The sequence below is a fragment of the Podarcis erhardii genome, assembly GCF_964252035.2.
Source record: "Podarcis erhardii genome assembly, chromosome: 10".
NCBI classification, from domain to species: Eukaryota; Metazoa; Chordata; class Lepidosauria; order Squamata; family Lacertidae; genus Podarcis; species Podarcis erhardii.
In genome coordinates, this window is record NC_138500.1 from 46,753,109 (window position 1) to 46,770,885 (window position 17,777).

General features: G+C 40.6%; 1 protein-coding gene across 18 annotated transcripts in view; it reads left to right on the forward strand.

Annotated features, from left to right (window-relative positions):
* The window catches only part of GRIP1 (glutamate receptor interacting protein 1), a 331,256-nt gene that overhangs the window by 256,051 nt on the left and 57,428 nt on the right, over positions 1-17,777 (forward strand). For all 18 annotated transcript variants that reach the window (XM_081877835.1, XM_081877839.1, XM_081877843.1 and 15 more), the window contains 4 exons: positions 10,043-10,178; positions 11,937-12,082; positions 14,329-14,412; positions 15,642-15,717. In XM_081877835.1, coding sequence (XP_081733961.1) covers positions 10,043-10,178; positions 11,937-12,082; positions 14,329-14,412; positions 15,642-15,717 — 442 coding nt within the window. The remainder of the gene's footprint in view (positions 1-10,042; positions 10,179-11,936; positions 12,083-14,328; positions 14,413-15,641; positions 15,718-17,777) is intronic.

Below are 17,777 nucleotides of genomic sequence, written 5' to 3' on the forward strand. Positions count from 1 at the left end.
CCTCAGCTTCCATCAGCCCCAGCAAGTATAGCCATACCTCTCCTACAACTGTTGGGATTTGTAATGCAAAACAGCAGGAAGGCCCGAGGTTGGCAAAGGCTACCATGGATAATATGTTATTAAGGAATAACAATTTCTGTTTATTTAAAAGGTATTTAAAGCTAGTTATTGGCTCCGCCTCTTAAACTACCCAGGGGAGAGCATTCCAAAAGGTAGGGGCTACCACTGAGAGAGTCCACTTCCATGGAGTCTCCAAGTGATAGACTGGCGGTTGGGGGATGGCCAGCAAGGTTTCCTTGGCAGATCTTAAGTCTCAATTTGATCTGTAAGCGGGGGGAAGAACTCTACTAGTTTTAGTGTTTGTTTTCTGTTGTATTGTATGTTGCCTAGAGGCTCCTTACATAAGGCAACTAATAGTAGTGTGCACTATTTATTTAGGAAGTTGCATGTTTGTTTTTTCAATTCCCATTTCAATTGTAATTAACTTGCCTTTGAAAGACATTGTGTACTTGCCATTTTAAAGCTGGTGATAGACTAGAATGCCCCTAGGGACATTCCTTAACAAAATATACTTTGTGTGTAAAACCTGATAATAGAACAGAATAAATATACTAATTGTAGCAGAACCAACAGCACACTTCAATACATTTATTCATTAATTTTATATGCATTGGCTCTTTTTAAAAAATATATGAATAAAACTCCCTCACCATGATTCCCATTGGAAAGGACAAACACTAGCTCTTCCCTTCTGATCAAGGTCTTCTTGCCTTTGAATACTCAGGGGCTTGTACTGTGGATGCCTCTGTGTCAATAGTAATTGTTTCTAGTAGGATGCAGCTTATTTGTACATTATGGCTTTCCCTACCTTGTACCAGCCAAGTCAATGAAAGGTTAATGTGAACCTTCATGTATCTATCAAATGATGCCCTTTTAAGGCAGTCACTTGTCTCCACACTCAGAACTTGATTGTGCATTCATCCATCCAGATCAATGGCAAATCTCTCGAGGTAAACCCTTGAACGTTCCTTTTCATCACAACACTACAGTGTTTAATTATGCAAAACAAGTTTATGGGCAATAGGAAGCTTTTGGTAATTTCCCATTCTCATTAGATGTAGCCAAGCTTCAGGCTACACCTTCACTTTACAGGCAGTCATCCAGCCCATGAAGCACTCTGAGGCAATTGCCTCAGGGCAGCAGACTCCCTGGGAGAGGTGGGAGAGGTGATCCATCTGGCCTCTGTAGGGGGACACTACTTGTCACCTTCTGCACTTGTTGGCCGCTGCCTCCTCTTCTTGCTGCATGCCCACTCTGTGCTTTTTAGCGTTTTGCCACTAGAAGCAAAACAGGAATGTCGCCCCTGGCCTCCTGCTATACCATGTCTCCACCCACATGCCCACTTCCACCCACCACCTACCATGATGCCAGGTACACAGAGGAGGCAGGGGGTGGCATTTCTTCTTTTGTTTCTAGCAGGAAAATGTCCTGGGCCGACATGTCTTCAGGAACCTGTAACTACACATAGAAAGAAAATAAAAAAATTCCTTCCAGTACACATAGAAAGGTAAAGGGACCCCTGACCGTTAAGTCCAGTCACGGACGATTCTGGGGTTGCGGCGCTCATCTCACTTTATTGGCCGAGGGAGCTGGCATACAGCTTCTGGGTCATATGGCCAGCATGACTAAGCCGCTTCTGGTGAACCAGAGCAGCGCACAGAAACGCCGTTTACCTTCCCGCCGGAGCGGTACCTATTTATCTACAGTGGTACCTGTGGTTAAGAACTTAATTCATTCTGGAGGTCCGTTCTTAACCTGAGGTACCACTTTAGCTAATGGGGCCTCCCGCTGCCACCGCGCCACCACCATGCAATGTTTCTGTTCTCATCCTGAGGTAAAGTTCTTAACCCGAGGTACTACTTCCAGGTTAGCGGAGTCTGTAACCTGAAGCGTTTGTAACCCGAGGTACCACCGTACTTGCACTTTGACGTGCTTTTGAAACGCTAGGTTAGCAGGAGCTGGGACCAAGCAATGGGAGAGCACCCCGTCACGGGGATTCGAACTGTCGACCTTCTGATCAGCAAGCCCTAGGCTCTGTGGTTTAGACCACAGCGCTACCCGCGTCCCTAACTACACATAGAACCCTGCTGTAAATGATGGGTGCAATTGTTTGTAAACAAACCTTAAGAAGTACCCTTAGATCATGTCCACATGGTTAATCTTACAGGCCCCAATATATTGTTTCATTGTACTTGATCCTCACAAAGGGCACAACTGCTTGTGTTTTTCGCTGGCTGAATAAGCAGGTAACCATGCGCCATGCAGGAATAATTCAGGCTGCCGGGTGTTGGGGAGAGAGCACTGCTGGAACTTCTTGGATTCCTCCACTTCCCTTTGACATGTAGTATCTGGAAATGGAGCATATGAGAAGTTAGCATGGCAGGCTGTACAGGGAAAAACCTTCCTTTGTTTCCTAAAGCAAGAATAAAGTGGCATTCTTACCTGGAAGAATGATTAAACTGCAGCATCCTGGGAAATGGAAGGTTCCATGTGGTTGGGTGTTGGGAATGTGTGACTTGTGTCTTTCCCCACCCCGCCCAGAATCCTGCTAACTTTTATTGTAATCTTCACAAATTAAGGTCGTTACAAAATTGCTTATCAGTAGCAGCATTTTCCCTGGTTGCCTCCATTACAGAATGAGTCAGCAGGAATTAGAAACTGATCCCATCTAATGACATGAAACTGTAGTTCGCACACCATGCTTCTCATGTGATAACTAGTACAATAGCTTATCACAGATAGAACCTTATCACGCTAATGCAGTTCCCTTCTATTGGAAGCAAGCTGTGCCATGATAAGCTTATAACTGGATGGCTAACGCATCAAGAGGGTCATGTGATCTGGCCCTCAGTTGCCCTTACATGAGATAGATTTTGTTAGTTTACACATTCAGCTGCTGCATCACAAATTTAACTGCAAGGAAATTGCTAAGTAGGCATGGGCAAGAGACTGTGATATTTTCATGGGCTATGGAGACGTTTGGCTGTGCAGAATCTCTTCATGCTACAAGAAGGAAGTAGTCCTTCTGAAGTCCTGGTCCAAAGAAGGGCAGGCTTCTGGCATTCTTAATAGCTATGTAGAAATTGAAATTATTGCTAGTGACACAGCTGAAACCCCTATTTTACAGAACTATTAGAGATACAGAATCTCTGTCCTCCTGTCTGTCACCCAGTGAACGCAGTAGGAAGAGAGAACTTGCTGCCTAGCAACATTTTTAAAGTAGATCTCATAATCATATAGTGCACAGGTAGGCAAGTTTGTTAAAAAAAAAATAAACTTGGAATGGCAGAAAACAAGGTCCTTCTGGAGTGTATTGAAAACTGTACAGTTCTGCTCATTTTCCATTTTAATTGCATTGATTGTTGTATCCTTCAGTGTAAAAAAAGAATCAAAGATTTTAGCTGTTGCTGAAATAAATCAAAGTTCACTCAAATACCTTAAAAGTGATGTGAACAGGCAGGATACACTTCCATTTAACTGTGCCACAGGAAAATTGCTATAATAAAGTTGGTAATAAAATTTGAATGTCCCTGCTTTTTATAAATTGATTTATTTTTTTTGCAGCCTTGCTTCACTTGTCTATTGGGGCACTTCCACACAGGAGGTTATTGTGGGCTCAGTGCTGCTCAAGCATCCTTCGCAGCATCCACATACCATCCTCACCTAGATCTCTTTGGTAAATTAAAAATTGGTTTACTTACAAACCCTTCCAAGGTCTGGTTCATGTGCTTTTCCATACATCAATCAGAAAAGCTGCACAGGCAGTAAAACTTAGTTTAGTTACAAAGCAGTGAAAGTTCCTAAATTATTGGTATAGGAACTCAGGAGAGCCATGTAACTGAGCTGGAGTGAGCAGCTCAAGCTTCTTCACATGATGAGTTTCTCAGGTAGACTTAGGGTGAACAATAGGCTTTATTACCTATTTACTCCTGAGGTAAAAGGAAATGACATAGGTAATTCTAGCAGAATAGCTTACTCTATGTAACCCCTTCATGCTTTAATTAGACCTAAGCATGTTGGTTATTTGTTGTTGTTGTTGTTTAGTCATTTAGTCGTGTCCGACTCTTCGTGACCCTTTGGACCAGAGCATGCCAGGCACTCCTATCTTCCACTGCCTCCCACAGTTTGGTCAGACTCATGGATACGTTTGATCTTCTTGCAGCCCATGGGACTCTCAAGAGTCTCCTCCAGCACCATAATTCAAAAGCATCAATTCTTCGGCGATCAGCCTTCTTTATGGTTCAGCTCTCACTTCCATACATCACTACTGGGAAAACCATGGCTTTAACTATACGGACCTTTGTTGGTAAGGTGATGTCTCTGCTTTTTAAGATGCTGTCTAGGTTTGCCATCGCCTTTCTCCCAAGGAGCAGGCGTCTTTTAATTTCGTGACTGCTGTCACCATCTGCAGTGATCTGTTGGTTATTAGGAGACTGGTTATCCCACAATATTCAAGCTAGTAGTGGATCAGAAGACTTATTCCTGCAGAGTGGAAATCAAAATGAAGAGAAGTTTCAAAATGGTTCCAATGGCAGATACGGCAAGATAGTGGAAAGAAGTACATCAGTGATTGTCAGGTGACTAAGAAGGAACTGTTACAAATTATTCTCTGCTAAAATGTCTTTTACGCATGGAAGTATATTTCCATTCTCGGATGAATGCCTTTATGAAGGTAGATGCTGCCCTTCATTTGTATATTAGATTCTACAGTCTTAAGAGAAGAGACAAGTTCCATATATGAGAAAAGCAAGTTTAGACAGAATTACTGCTGACAGTTTGGGAAATGAATTTGAGGCTGAATATTTGGGTTTTGGCACTATCAAACCCTGCTCCAAAACTTCTGAAAGCCACAGCAAAATTAGGTGTGCTTTCCATTACTGTACAGCATGTTCAACCTGGACTACACAATTTTCATTGCTGCCACGCTATTATCAACAGTAGTCTGTGCCTCCCTTTCTTTCCAGATAAAATCAACCAGTTAGAACAATATATTATGCAAACAAGAGCTCTGCTCAGAGAGAATCAAGTGCTAATGCTTCCGATTAATTTTAAAATCCTGTTCTGGAAGAGATCCATTGGAGATAATAGGGGAGAGTGGTCCCTAACTGAGCCCTGTCAAAATTTTGACAAGCGTACGGTACTTTTGAGTTGATATTTTACAGACAGATGGTTAGAATTAACTGGGTGTAATAGCACCAAAAATATTACTATCCTACCTTTTTTCTTAGAAGTTAATATATTTTTAATGCAAATATCCCTTATTCCTCTATTGCTCAGAATTCCTTTTTGTGTGTGTTCTAATCTGATAACCATTACAATTTCTTGGCTAATTTTATGAAATCAAAAATGCAATATTTGGTGATGAGCAGTCCTGTGTAAGCAGTTAGCACATGTCACATCCTTTTAACAGAGGATTGTGCGCTGACCGCAGGACACCCCCTCTTTAGCGCTGGTGTCCAGCTTCGCAATGGAGTATGGCTCCCCGGTCACCCCAGGGAGGTGCTCCAATGGGAGCGCAGGGAATCCTGTGGGGCCTATTTAAACCGTGGCCTGACGCTCATGTGTCATTGTGTCTTTATTTCCCAAGGGGGCTGGATTGTGGCCTTGACGCGCAAGCAAAAGACTACGTCCATCTTCATTCTTCCTTGCCATTAGCTCATTATGCTTACGCAGAACCTCAAGAGGAAAGTACAGAATCTGATTGGAAAGTAAAAGTATAAGTTAGACGTGCAGGAAGCCCTGAATTATAGATTTCTCCACCTCTTCTCAAATGCTTTTAAATTGGAAATCTTTCTGGGTGCAAAATACTGTTAGCAACTAGGGCCCCATCTGCAATATACATTTAAAGCCATCTTGTTCAGCCATGACTCCCCTCCCCTCCAAATCCTAAGAACTGTTGCTTGTTAAGGATGCTGAGAGTTGTTAGGAGCTTCCTATTCCCCTCACAGAGCAACAATTTCCAGAGTGGTGCTACAATAAATTCCTCTTCCCTAATGTACTCTGGGAATTGTAGCTTCATGAGGGGGATAGGGGTCTTCAGAGGAAGCCATGACTGCTCAAAGTTAAATTATACTGCTTTAAATGTACAGAAAGGGCCAAAAATGTTTAGCTTTTCTGGGGTGCAGCACATTCTAATGTAAACTACCATTTTGCTTTCAAGTTTCTTGTGTCTTACTTTAGTCTTGAAGCAACCTTCATCTGAATCCTTTAATGGTAGGGATCTTAGATGTGGATTCCAGTTCAAAATGGGATGCACTGTTTATTTAAATCTTTGATTTGGAGGAGATTAAAAATCCCAGTCACCGTTCTCAATTGACTTTGAGAAAATATCAAGCTTCAATTGATGGAATATTATCTCTGCTTTAAAAATCCTAAATGTAAGACTTCTCCCAGTGCTTCCAGCCATTGTCTGTGTATTTTCTATTTTGTTTTTTAATTGGAAAGATAAAGTTATCGCAGTTTGTTTAGAAATCATTCTTCACTTGTTTTATCACTAGAGTAGAATATGTTTATATTGAGTATGCCTTGCAAGAAAACACCTTATGAATTATTTTAAAGCTCTTTTTTGCTCCTTTGTTCTGTTCTAGATCTCTTGAAATGTTTTGCTGCAAACGCTTTTCTGTGCACGAATTGTATCACTCATTTTCCAAGAAAGTGTTATGCCTTTATGCAGAACAACAAAAACTACTATTATTATTTACTTGGATAGTCTGTCTTTGTTCTGTGCATAGGATTCCAACCTGAGTCTGAAATGAATGAGTATATTGTGACCTGATAATTGAGCTAACAAGCATTTGTATATATCGGTATGTCCTCTCAAGTGATATTTCCTAGGAGGTAGGGAAAATATAGGAACAAAGGCATTAGCTCTGATTTTAAAGCCCGCAACTTCTTAAAAAAATCAGAAAATTGAATTACCTGGTATAAATGGAAGGTTGCTGCATGCTGTTCAAATGGAGTTAAGCCACGTTACGTGTAAACATTTTCAAGGACTCCTCGCTTTATACTGAAGCCTTACAATTGATTACATATGAGAGTTCTCAGAGTGGTTTGAGTCAACAAAGATGTGCAGAAAGTAAACGATGAGCAGAACAGAGAATTGTTGCCACAGCATCTGAATTTATAAACAACAATGCAAGGGGTTGCACTCAAATTAGTCATACTAAGAGTAGACCAATTGAAACTAATGGCCCTAAGTAAGCCATGTCTATTAATTCTGCTCTGAGTATGGCTTAGTTGTTGTTTAGTCATTTAGTTGTGTCCGTCTCTTTGTGACCCCATGGACCAGAGCACGCCAGGCACTCCTGTCTTCCACTGCCTCCTGCAGTTTGGTCAAACTCATGCTGGTAGCTTCGAGAACACTATCCAACCATCTCGTCCTCTGTCGTCCCCTTCTCCTTGTGCCCTCCATCTTTCCCAATATCAGGGTCTTTTCCAGGGAGTCTTCTCTTCTCATGAGGTGGCCAAAGTATTGGAGCCTCAGCTTCAGGATCTGTCCTTCCAGTGAGCACTCAGGGCTGATTTCCTTCAGAATGGATAGGTTTGATCTTCTTGCAGTCCATGGGACTCTCAAGAGTCTCCTCCAGCACCATAGTTCAAAAGCATCAACTCTTTGGCAATCAGCCTTCTTTATGGTCCAGCTCTCACTTCCATACATCACTACTGGGAAAACCATGGCTTTAACTATATGGACCTTTGTTGGCAAGGTGATGTCTCTGCTTTTTAAGATGCTGTCTAGGTTTGTCATTGCTTTTCTCCCATGGCTTAGTTGGGTGCAACCCAAGAATAAGGGCAGGTTTCTCTATAACAGAAAAATGCAGAAGAGACGGGTGTGAGTTGAGGTGCTTTCTCTCTACTTGCTGTAGTGTTTTTTTACAAACCTGCTCAAGTTATTAAGGTGACACAAACACACACACACACACCCTGCCCCCAAATTAAAAATGCAACAAAACTTTTCCCTTTCCCCTCTAGTTAGCTAAAGTGTATTATATGTCAAAGCCCTGAAGAGAGAACTCCAGCTCCCTGAGGAAAATAACATCTTATTGTTTGGGTCTTATCAAGTGCCAGGCTATGCAAAACCATAGGGGTTTTTTTTGTGTAAATTAAGCCGAGCAAAGCAGAGTTGGCACAGCATCTGAAATTAAGAAAGGCTCATTCACGATAATCAGGGCTGAAGACAGGATTTGCTTGTTTTACAGTGCTCTGAGATGTATTCATTATGGAATCAGTTCTGCTCATGTATGCACAATTTTTGCAGCTACCACACAATTATGTCATCGTCAAAATGTCATCCTGTGTCCCCCACGCCCCTTAATCCTGACTTATTCTTTCCAAGGAAACTGTTGAAGTTAACAGTTCTGTTGTCGGTGACCTGTTTGCTATACCTGAATGTGTCATTCTCAGCATCTTTGGTTCTGAGGCTTCTTGTAGACCTAGATTCTCTCCCCTTGCCTTTTGTGCTGATTTGTAGCCATGCCGCCACATTCTGTCCTAATTCCTTTTTTAAAAAAATTGATTACAAATTCCCCTTCCTCTGCTTCTCAGCCTCAATAGTTTGCCTTCCGTATGTTACAGCAGCAGCATATGGTCAAAGGAATGTTTCCATACAGGTGTTGCTAATTTGCCCAGGTGTAGATACTGTTTTCCCATGAGGGGAAGGCGGAGGCTACAACCTCCCCTTCAGTCAAGATCTAGACTCAAGGTAAAGGTAAAGGGACCCCTGACCATTAGGTCCAGTCGTGGCCGACTCTGGGGTTGCGGCGCTCATCTCGCTTTATTGGCTGAGGGAGCCAGTGTACAGCTTCCAGGTTATGTGGCCAGCATGACTAAGCCACTTCTGGTGAAACAGAGCAGCGCACAGAAATGCCGTTTACCTTCCCGCCACAGCGGTACCTATTTATCTACTTGCACTTTGACGTGCTTTCGAACTGCAAGTTGGCAGGAGCAGGGGCCGAGCAACGGGAGCTCATCCCGTCGCAGGGATTTGAACTGCCGACCTTTTGATCGGCAAGTCCTAGGCTCCACCCTAGCATCCTTCACCCAATTCCTAACTACCTTACAAAGTTGTGATGACTGCTACAAGGTAGGTGAAAACCAGATGGCTGGTGCCAAATGAAAAATTCCTACCTGGCCCCCAAATACGATGTCCAACTTGATCCACAAAGTGTTTGTTGTCTCAATACCTGAGATAGGTTTGCTGGACTCAATTGAATGTGCATCTGAGTAGACATCTATGGATTGTACTTCCCTTAAGGCACAAAATGTCACTATACTTCATTTAGCACATGTGAAAAGGGGAAGGAGGGACAAATTAGTATTTCAAACTTTATATGTTATTAAGCATAAATGGGTTTTTCAGATTTAAGTGCTAAGGTTCAAAAGTCAGCTGCAGTCATTTTATTATGCAAGAACTTAGCGAAACAAATCATTATCTAAATAAGCTCTCTGAGATGGTTATCATTTATGTCAAGAGTGCTAAACACTTAAGCACACTTAGCTCTTTGTTGGCATGTGACCTTAAGGTATAAGGTAATTTCTTCACCGCAAACTTTGGGGAAATGACTGACACCTGATTTGGTTCTGAGTGCTAAATCATTTTAAGTTCAACCTTAGCTTTTAAAAAAGGTTTTCTTTTATTTCATATAATTTATATGCCTTATTTATATGCCTCTTTATTATAGAAGAAACCTCAAAGTGTTCTTTTTATTTAAAAAAATGTATTCAAAACTAAATATAACAAAGAGCCTTGTGGCAATATGAAGGCTAATAAACGTATGACAGCATGAGCTTTCATGAGCAATAGTCTACTTCGCCACTGGTAACTATCAAGGGTTAGTAAATCCATTCTCAGCTACTGAACCAACAGTAATCCAAAAAAAGCAAACATCTCTGGTATTACAGCTTTTTCTGAAAATTAAAATTAAACACTAAAATCTTTTATACTGTTTAAAGTTCTAATATGCTAATCGTTTTCTTTCAACAGAGGAATTCAAGGGCTCAACACTAGTTGAATTAATGAAGAAAGAAGGCACAACTTTGGGGCTTACAGTGTCTGGTGGAATTGACAAGGATGGTAAACCAAGAGTGTCCAACCTTCGTCAAGGAGGAATTGCCGCTCGGTAAATACTTCTCAAACCAAAAAAGGAGAACATTGTGTGAAAGCCTTAAAAAAATCCCAATAACAAATAAGAAAGGTCTACTGATAACTTAAGGTTGGCATATCAGAACAGACACACAGAATGAAACAATATTTTTTTTGCACCATCTTCTCCCCTGCTTCCCTTGAGTGGCTTATGCTTGAAATATCAAAGATCGTTTCAAGCTAATTAATTTCCTTTGAATTTGATAATTAACTTCGAGACCTATTTCGAAGTTAAGAATGTGGTTTTAAAATATACACAGGACATTTAGGTTCCAGTCTCCTATACAACTTCCTGGGAGTAGGCCCCATTTAATTCAATGTTGCTTACTTCTGAGCAGAAATGTGTAGCATTGTATTGTTAGTGACTTGTGGAGAAGACCTCCTGCTATCAGCTGGCTGAAACTGGATAGCAACTGTTTATAAAGTAAAACAAAGAGCTAAGTGGGTTGTATTTGAGCTAACTTGTCTAATTGGCAAGGTCTAAATCTGACCGAAACAAGTTAATAACATACTCCTGCACTATATTTCAAATCAAACTTGACTAAATAGGAGGGGAACCATAGCTACAGGGCCCATGCAGCCATTAAGCAGGGTGGGGGGATACCAGCTCAGGTGGCAGAAGCCCCCAAATCAGCACTCCCGTCACCAGCTTCGGAGCATGTAAGATCTCTCCAGAAATTGTCATCAATTCCAGCATTGCTTCTCGACTGTTGGAGGAGAACATGGCGCAGACAGTGGCAACAGGGCAGGTTAGCACTTTCTGTTTCACCTCAAGTGGCAAAGTGGGTTCTGCAGCCCCTGCATAGTTCTGTGGTAGAATACAGCCACTCTAGGCAAGGGCAACCTGTTTCAGTCCTTAGTATCTACAGCAAAAAAAAAAAAAAAAAGATTTCATGGAGGTGGTGATGTGAAAAATGGCAGCCTAAGACCCTCGAGAGCTGCTGCCAATTTCTGTAGTCAACAGTGGGCTGTGTACAAATAGTTAGATCTGGTATGGGGCATTTTCCTATGCTCCTAGTTCTCTGGGGGCAGTGGCCTGCCTGTTCTTTGCCAGCAAATCTCCTTGCGCAGTGATGGCACTGCATAAATAAATTAAAAAATGCTGAATAGACTAGTATAATGCTATATTACCATTTGGATAATTAGTGTTCAGATAATTATATTTTATTAAATTTGTATACTGCCCTATACCCATAGACCTCAGGGCCGGTATATTCTAAATAATATAATTTTTATTAAGAATAATGTGAAACAGTACAAAAAAGAAGGGATATTGGTCACCAGATTCAAAGCAAAATACAGTTGTATTTTAACTTGTAAACATTGCAGGTCTTACCTAGCACATTTCAAAGTAATGTTGCTCTCTTTTTTGTTGTTCATTTCCCACCTTTATTTTTAATTAGTTTACTAATTACAGCATAATACAGTAAAAAATAAAATAAAGCAGATGTTCAACTTGCCCATGTAACATCTTGTTGTATGCTTACAGAACAATGCTAATAAATTATATGGGTACTTATTCTCCCCGGTATTCATTATTCTAAAATGTGATTAAAAATACCATCTTTCTATGAATGTATTAACTCATCCATTTCCTTTAATATGTTACATGGATAAGAAAACAGTATTCCAGTTTCTTTCAAACTAGCTCAGAATAAAGTTACTTAATTATTAAGACAAAGTAAAAAACAACAACACAGTTTCACTGAAGAAGATGGTTGCATGTGTGTTGCAGGAGTGACCAACTGGATGTGGGAGACTACATCAAATCTGTGAATGGAATCAACCTGACAAAGTTCCGCCATGATGAGATCATCAGTTTGCTTAAAAACGTTGGCGAGCGAGTTGTATTAGAAGTGGAGTATGAGCTACCACCAGTCTGTAAGTAATGAGCTCTAAACTGTGATAATTATGTGTGCAAAATACTCTTACATGAGTGAGGGTAATGGGGATGTTCAACTGTTACTGGTTTTTCAAAACTAAAATAGTAAAAAAAAAAGGTAAAGGACCTATGGACGGTTAAGTCCAATCAAAGGTGACTGGGTTGCGGCGCTCATCTCGCTTTCAGGCCAAGGGAGCCGGCATTTGTCCACAGACAGTTTTCCAGGTCATGTGGCCAGCATGACTAAACTGTTTTTGGCGCAACTGAACACCATGACGGAAACCAGAGCACAGGGAAATGCCGTTTCCTTTCCCGCCGTAGCAGTATCTATTTATCTACTTGCACTGGCGTGCTTTAGAACTGCTAGGTTGGCAGGAGCTGAGACGGAGCAACGGGAGTTCACTCTGTTGCGGAGATTCAAACTGCTGATCTTCCAATTGGCAAGCCCAAGAGGCTCAGTGGTTTAGACCACAGCACCACCACATGCCATGGTTTGGAACACTTAACACCTTCAGGTGCTGAAATTGGGCTTTCTCCCCAGCTCCCACTCTTTCTCTTCACATGATCCAGTTTCAGGTGCCTCATTGTTTTGTACTAACATGACCATCACTATATTTTTAGCTTCACTCGTCTCAGTCGCTAGCAAATTGCCCATCTGTCTGAGTTAGGGTACGTGTGGATAAAAGAAGCTGTGGAAGAGTTGGTAACTTCAGGTTGTTTAACCCCATCACAACATTCTCCCCAAAGAGCAGCACTTTACTCTTCTGTATATTAATGAATGTTGGCCATTTACTTATGTGGAAATAAGAAAAAGCACTCACACCAGAAGCTAATGCTGCACCCTGTGATTTCATTGTGTGGGATGTGGGGTAGATTTATTCCCCCACCCTAAACAAATTTTCTGTTTATTTTGTCCCATTGCACTCAGGTCAACTGGGAAGCAAGGCAGACCTTATTTGAAATGCATTCTTATCCTTTGTCCATACAGCCCTTTGCTGGCTTCTGTTTCTTGTTCATATGTACAAAACAAACGCACCGTTATACATACAGAGAGGGAAATAAAATGACTTTATTTCTATAGTCATTTCAGTGCATCCCAGTCATAAAAATTAGAGGTGCAACCCAGCACACCATTTCTGAAATCAATGGTACGTTCAGTGCTTGTTGCTCAGCGGTGGATTGTGTTCAATTGATTGAACACATTTAGTTTTTAGGTCCTGGTCGTTGAATTAAATTTGATGTTTTTATTAACAATTCTGAACTTCAGTGCTCTGTTTATGATGTTCTTTGGTGTCAATAATTAAGCTTTGTGATCTGAATTAGCGTCTCTGATTAACTTTATCAACTGAGCATACGGTGAACTTCATAGGATAAATGCATATATTTTGAATGTAACAACTCTGTTTACACTGTTAGGTTGCATGTGTGTGATTTTTGTCCACTGAATCGAAAAATGAGTCTGTCACGCTGCATTACAGTTACAACCATAACTGTTCATTTAAGTTTTCAGAATTTCTGACCTTGTACAAGTATATCTGGTAATGAAACTGAATGATCGGTGTCTAGCTATTACTGTCAGTATCTGGTCAACAAAGGACACAGTTCCTTATCATGCCATACTTCTTTTTACTATTCTTTCTCCTTTCCTCTCAGGTACACCCACCAGTGTTGTCTATGAATAAGAGGGTATTAGAAATGAAGGCGCTTGTGTTCAATTGCTAGCTCAGCGATACTGACAGACATCTCAGTTGCAGCTTCTTGGCTATAGAATTGGAAATGTAGTACTCTGGGTTATAGGAATATTTTGAGGCTGACAAGATATAAATACTATCCTGAAGGTTATATATATATTCTGCATTGCTGTTCATTACTCTAAAACTCTCTGATATCTAGCAAGACTGATTTCAAAGATCAACCAATCAATCAATCAATCAATCAGAAAACACCTGAAGAGCTGAATACAGCCTTAGTTCTTCCAAGATTTACAATTCTATAAGCTTATACTTATAGGGCAGAGGAGTAAGATTATTAAAACCATTGTTTAAACACAGAAACCTGTCTCAAATTGTGTCAGTCAGCATGGCTCTGTCGAAACCTCTCAGAAGCTGGTTGTTCCTGTATTTTAGGGTTTTTTTCTAAATCTAAATCTGAATGAATTTATTATATTAGAAGTACTTCATTAATGACTGTAAATGTTTGTATTATTGTACATAGTATAATTGGAAAAATTGTTTTAATTTTTCAGCTGTACAGGGTTCAGGTCTCGTTTTTAGAACTGTGGAAGTTACTTTACATAAAGAAGGGAACACTTTTGGGTTTGTAATAAGAGGTAAGTTCTTCCAAACACTTCCTTTTTTCTTCTAGCTTGCTGTCCATTATAAGTCTATTCTGTCTACCATTCCCCTTTCTCTCCACCTATTTGTCCCACAGCAGAGCTGGTAAAGATGTCCCTTGTCCTACACAGTTTTAAGAATCACAGTTCTTACTGTTAGTTGTGTTCTAATATCTAGATTAAGGCAGGTAAAGTGAGCATGTGCCAATATTTGACTCCTTGAACCTTGTTTTTTAAAAAGGTTTATTTACATTTTTATTCCACATTTCTGCCATGGCAGCCTGACAATCTGAATAAAAACACAACAAGCAATAAAATACTATGTAGCAACATATAAACAGAAGAAGTAAGCACCAGTCAGTACCATACCAAAAAATAATAAAACACCAAAAATTGAAAGTAACTTCATGTCTACTGTAATATGCTCTATATGTGGGACCACCCTTGAAGACAGTCCAGACACATCTGTTTACTCAGGACTTCTGCAGAATTTAATTGGATTGTGCAAGGCTGTACGGGTTATTATTAACTGCTGTGGCTTTATTTATCCCCAAGTACAGGTTTTTTAAGAGATCTTGGTTGTTTCATTGTAGGTTTTACCATTTTAATTGTGTTTAATGCTTGTAAACCTCTGTGGGATCCACATGGATGAAGAACAGTATTGAAATTCCAGAAATAAATAAAATAAAATAAACAGAGAGAGATCACCTGTCTAAGTAATAAGAATACTGAAGAGAGATCAAGACACGCACCCCTATAATTCTAAAAGCAGGATGCACCCAATGAAAAGACCCTCTCCCATATCCCTGCCTAAGATGTTGGCAGGAATATGAGAAGTATCTCTTTTTGTAGATCTCAGAATTCAGACAGGCTCATAAAGGAAAGGGCTGTCTGTATGGTAACTACTTCCGACCTACATATGTTGTGTATATTGGTTTCAGTATTTACTGTCCTGCTCCAATTTTTCGGCTTGAAATTAATATGAGAATTTAGCCATCACTAAGTACCATTCCTTTGCTTTCAGTGGGATTTGGGCACAGCTCACCTGAGCTAGATTGTGAACTAACGATACACCACAGAGTTACTTCACTGGCCTTAAAGTTTGGTGGTTTATTGGCGACGGGAAGAGGGTTTTCTGTTAGTGTCTGCTGCAGATTTTTCAAGATGGTTGCTTTGGAAGTGACAAAGAGTAGCAAGAAGATAGCAATTTCGTTCTCTTTTCCTAGGTGGAGCACATGATGACAGAAATAAATCTCGTCCTGTTGTAATAACATGTGTTAGACCTGGAGGACCTGCTGACAGGTACAATTCGTCTTCTGCAGAACATGTAGACACACACATACATATACAAGAGAAAAGGATATACAAAAAGCTAAAGGATAAATTGTTTGGTGGGAGGTACCAGTTAAGACATATATCTGGGAAGCACAATAGACACATTTGCGTCTTATCCATTGTGCCTTATAAATTATACATTTTATTGTATTAGTAATAATAGGTATTGGACAAGACTACATGGAATGAATTTTAATTGAGAGACAGCTTGTTTTGTTAAGTAGGGTTTAATCATTTCTGAATGCTTCAAGAGAAATAGAACACACTTTGCAGTATGCAAATTTAGTTTATCTTGTAACTTTCCTATTGTTAAGCTTTAAGGTGTTTTTTCCTCACATTTCAAGATTTTTTCTTTCACTTTTGGAAGAAGGGTTCTGTATTAATTTTTTTTTTAATGTCCAAAACCTAACTCCTTGCAGGTTTTGTTGGTACTTTACTTAATACATATTTAATAGTAGTAGTTGTCATTGTCATCACATAATTTATATCCTGCCTTTTCTCTAGGGAGGTCAAGGCACCATATATCCCCATCCCCTTTTTTTATTTTCACAAGAATCCTGGGAGTGATATTAGGCTGAGATTTAGACCAAACATCACCCAGTGGGCTTTGTAGCTGAGTGGGAATTTAGCTTAAGGGTCTTCTAGTGCGTGTAAACATTTTGGAGGGGGCAGAAATCTGAAATCTCTTAATAATGCCATTGATTTTTCTTGTGAGGAATGATGATTCAGTGATTCTTTGTGATTGCTCTAGCTCACTTGCCATTCTGTTCAGTCATAAGCCACCTTTGTGCTTGGTAAGAGCATATCCTTCATAGATGTTGATGAGGAATCTCTCCCCTCCCCCTGTTTTTTATGCCTGCATGCACATCACATTTGGAATGGGGCAAATACTATGAAAGACAAGTAGTTTGGGAAATCTCTTTCTTGCATCTTCTTTTATAGCTGAAAGCATGTTGTGGTCCATACCAAGCCAGAAAAAAACACTAGTCAATTTCCTTTCAACTCGCAAGGGAGGAAATCAAGAACTTGAAAAATTGGCTGTGAAGTTAATGAGCCTTCACTGTTTACAACTTCCCCCTGCTAAAACAGGGATGGGGCCCTTCAGATGTTGTTGGACTCCAACTTCCAACCCCTAGCCACCATGCCCAACAGTCATGACCTCTGCATGCTGTCGTCCTATAATATCTGGAGGACACCAGGTTCCTCACCATTGTTTAAAATTTGGACTATGACAGGTTGATATTATAGATTGCTATCTTTCATACCAGCCACAGATATTGGCTAAGGGCACTCTTATAGTGTGGCAATGAAACATTCAAAGGGCAAACTTATACTTTCCACTGCTCCCAATTCAACATGTTAGAAGGGATGACAAAGTGTTTCATAGACTGCCTAACCTGGCTTCCTCTAGATACTTTGGAGAGGACTACAGCTTCCAGCATCTCTGACCACTAGCCATGTTGGCTGGGTCTGACATTGTGCTCCAAGATATATAGAAAGCACCAACCAGGTTGAGGACGGCTGGCTTATACAGTAGTTGTTGTTTAGTCGTTTAGTCATCTCCGACTCTTCGTAACCCCATGGACCAGAGCACGCCAGGCACTTCTGTCTTCCACTGCCTCCCGCAGTTTGGTCAAACTCATGTTGGTAGCTTCGAGAACACTGCCCCACCATCTCGTCCTCTGTCGTCCCCTTCTCCTTGTGCCCTCAATCTTTCCCAACATCAGGCTCTTTTCCAAGGAGTCTTCTCTTCTCATGAGGTGGCCAAAGTATTGGAGCCTCAGCTTCATGATCTGTTCTTCCAGTGAGCACTCAGGGCTGATTTCCTTAAGAATAGAGAGGTTTGATCTTCTTGCAGTCCATGGGACTCTCAAGAGTCTCCTCCAGCACCATAATTCAAAAGCATCAATTCTTCGGTGATCAGCCTTCTTTATGGTCCAGCTCTCACTTCCATACATCACTACTGGGAAAACCACAGCTTTAACTATATGGACCTTTGTTGGCAAGGTGATGTCTCTGCTTTTTAA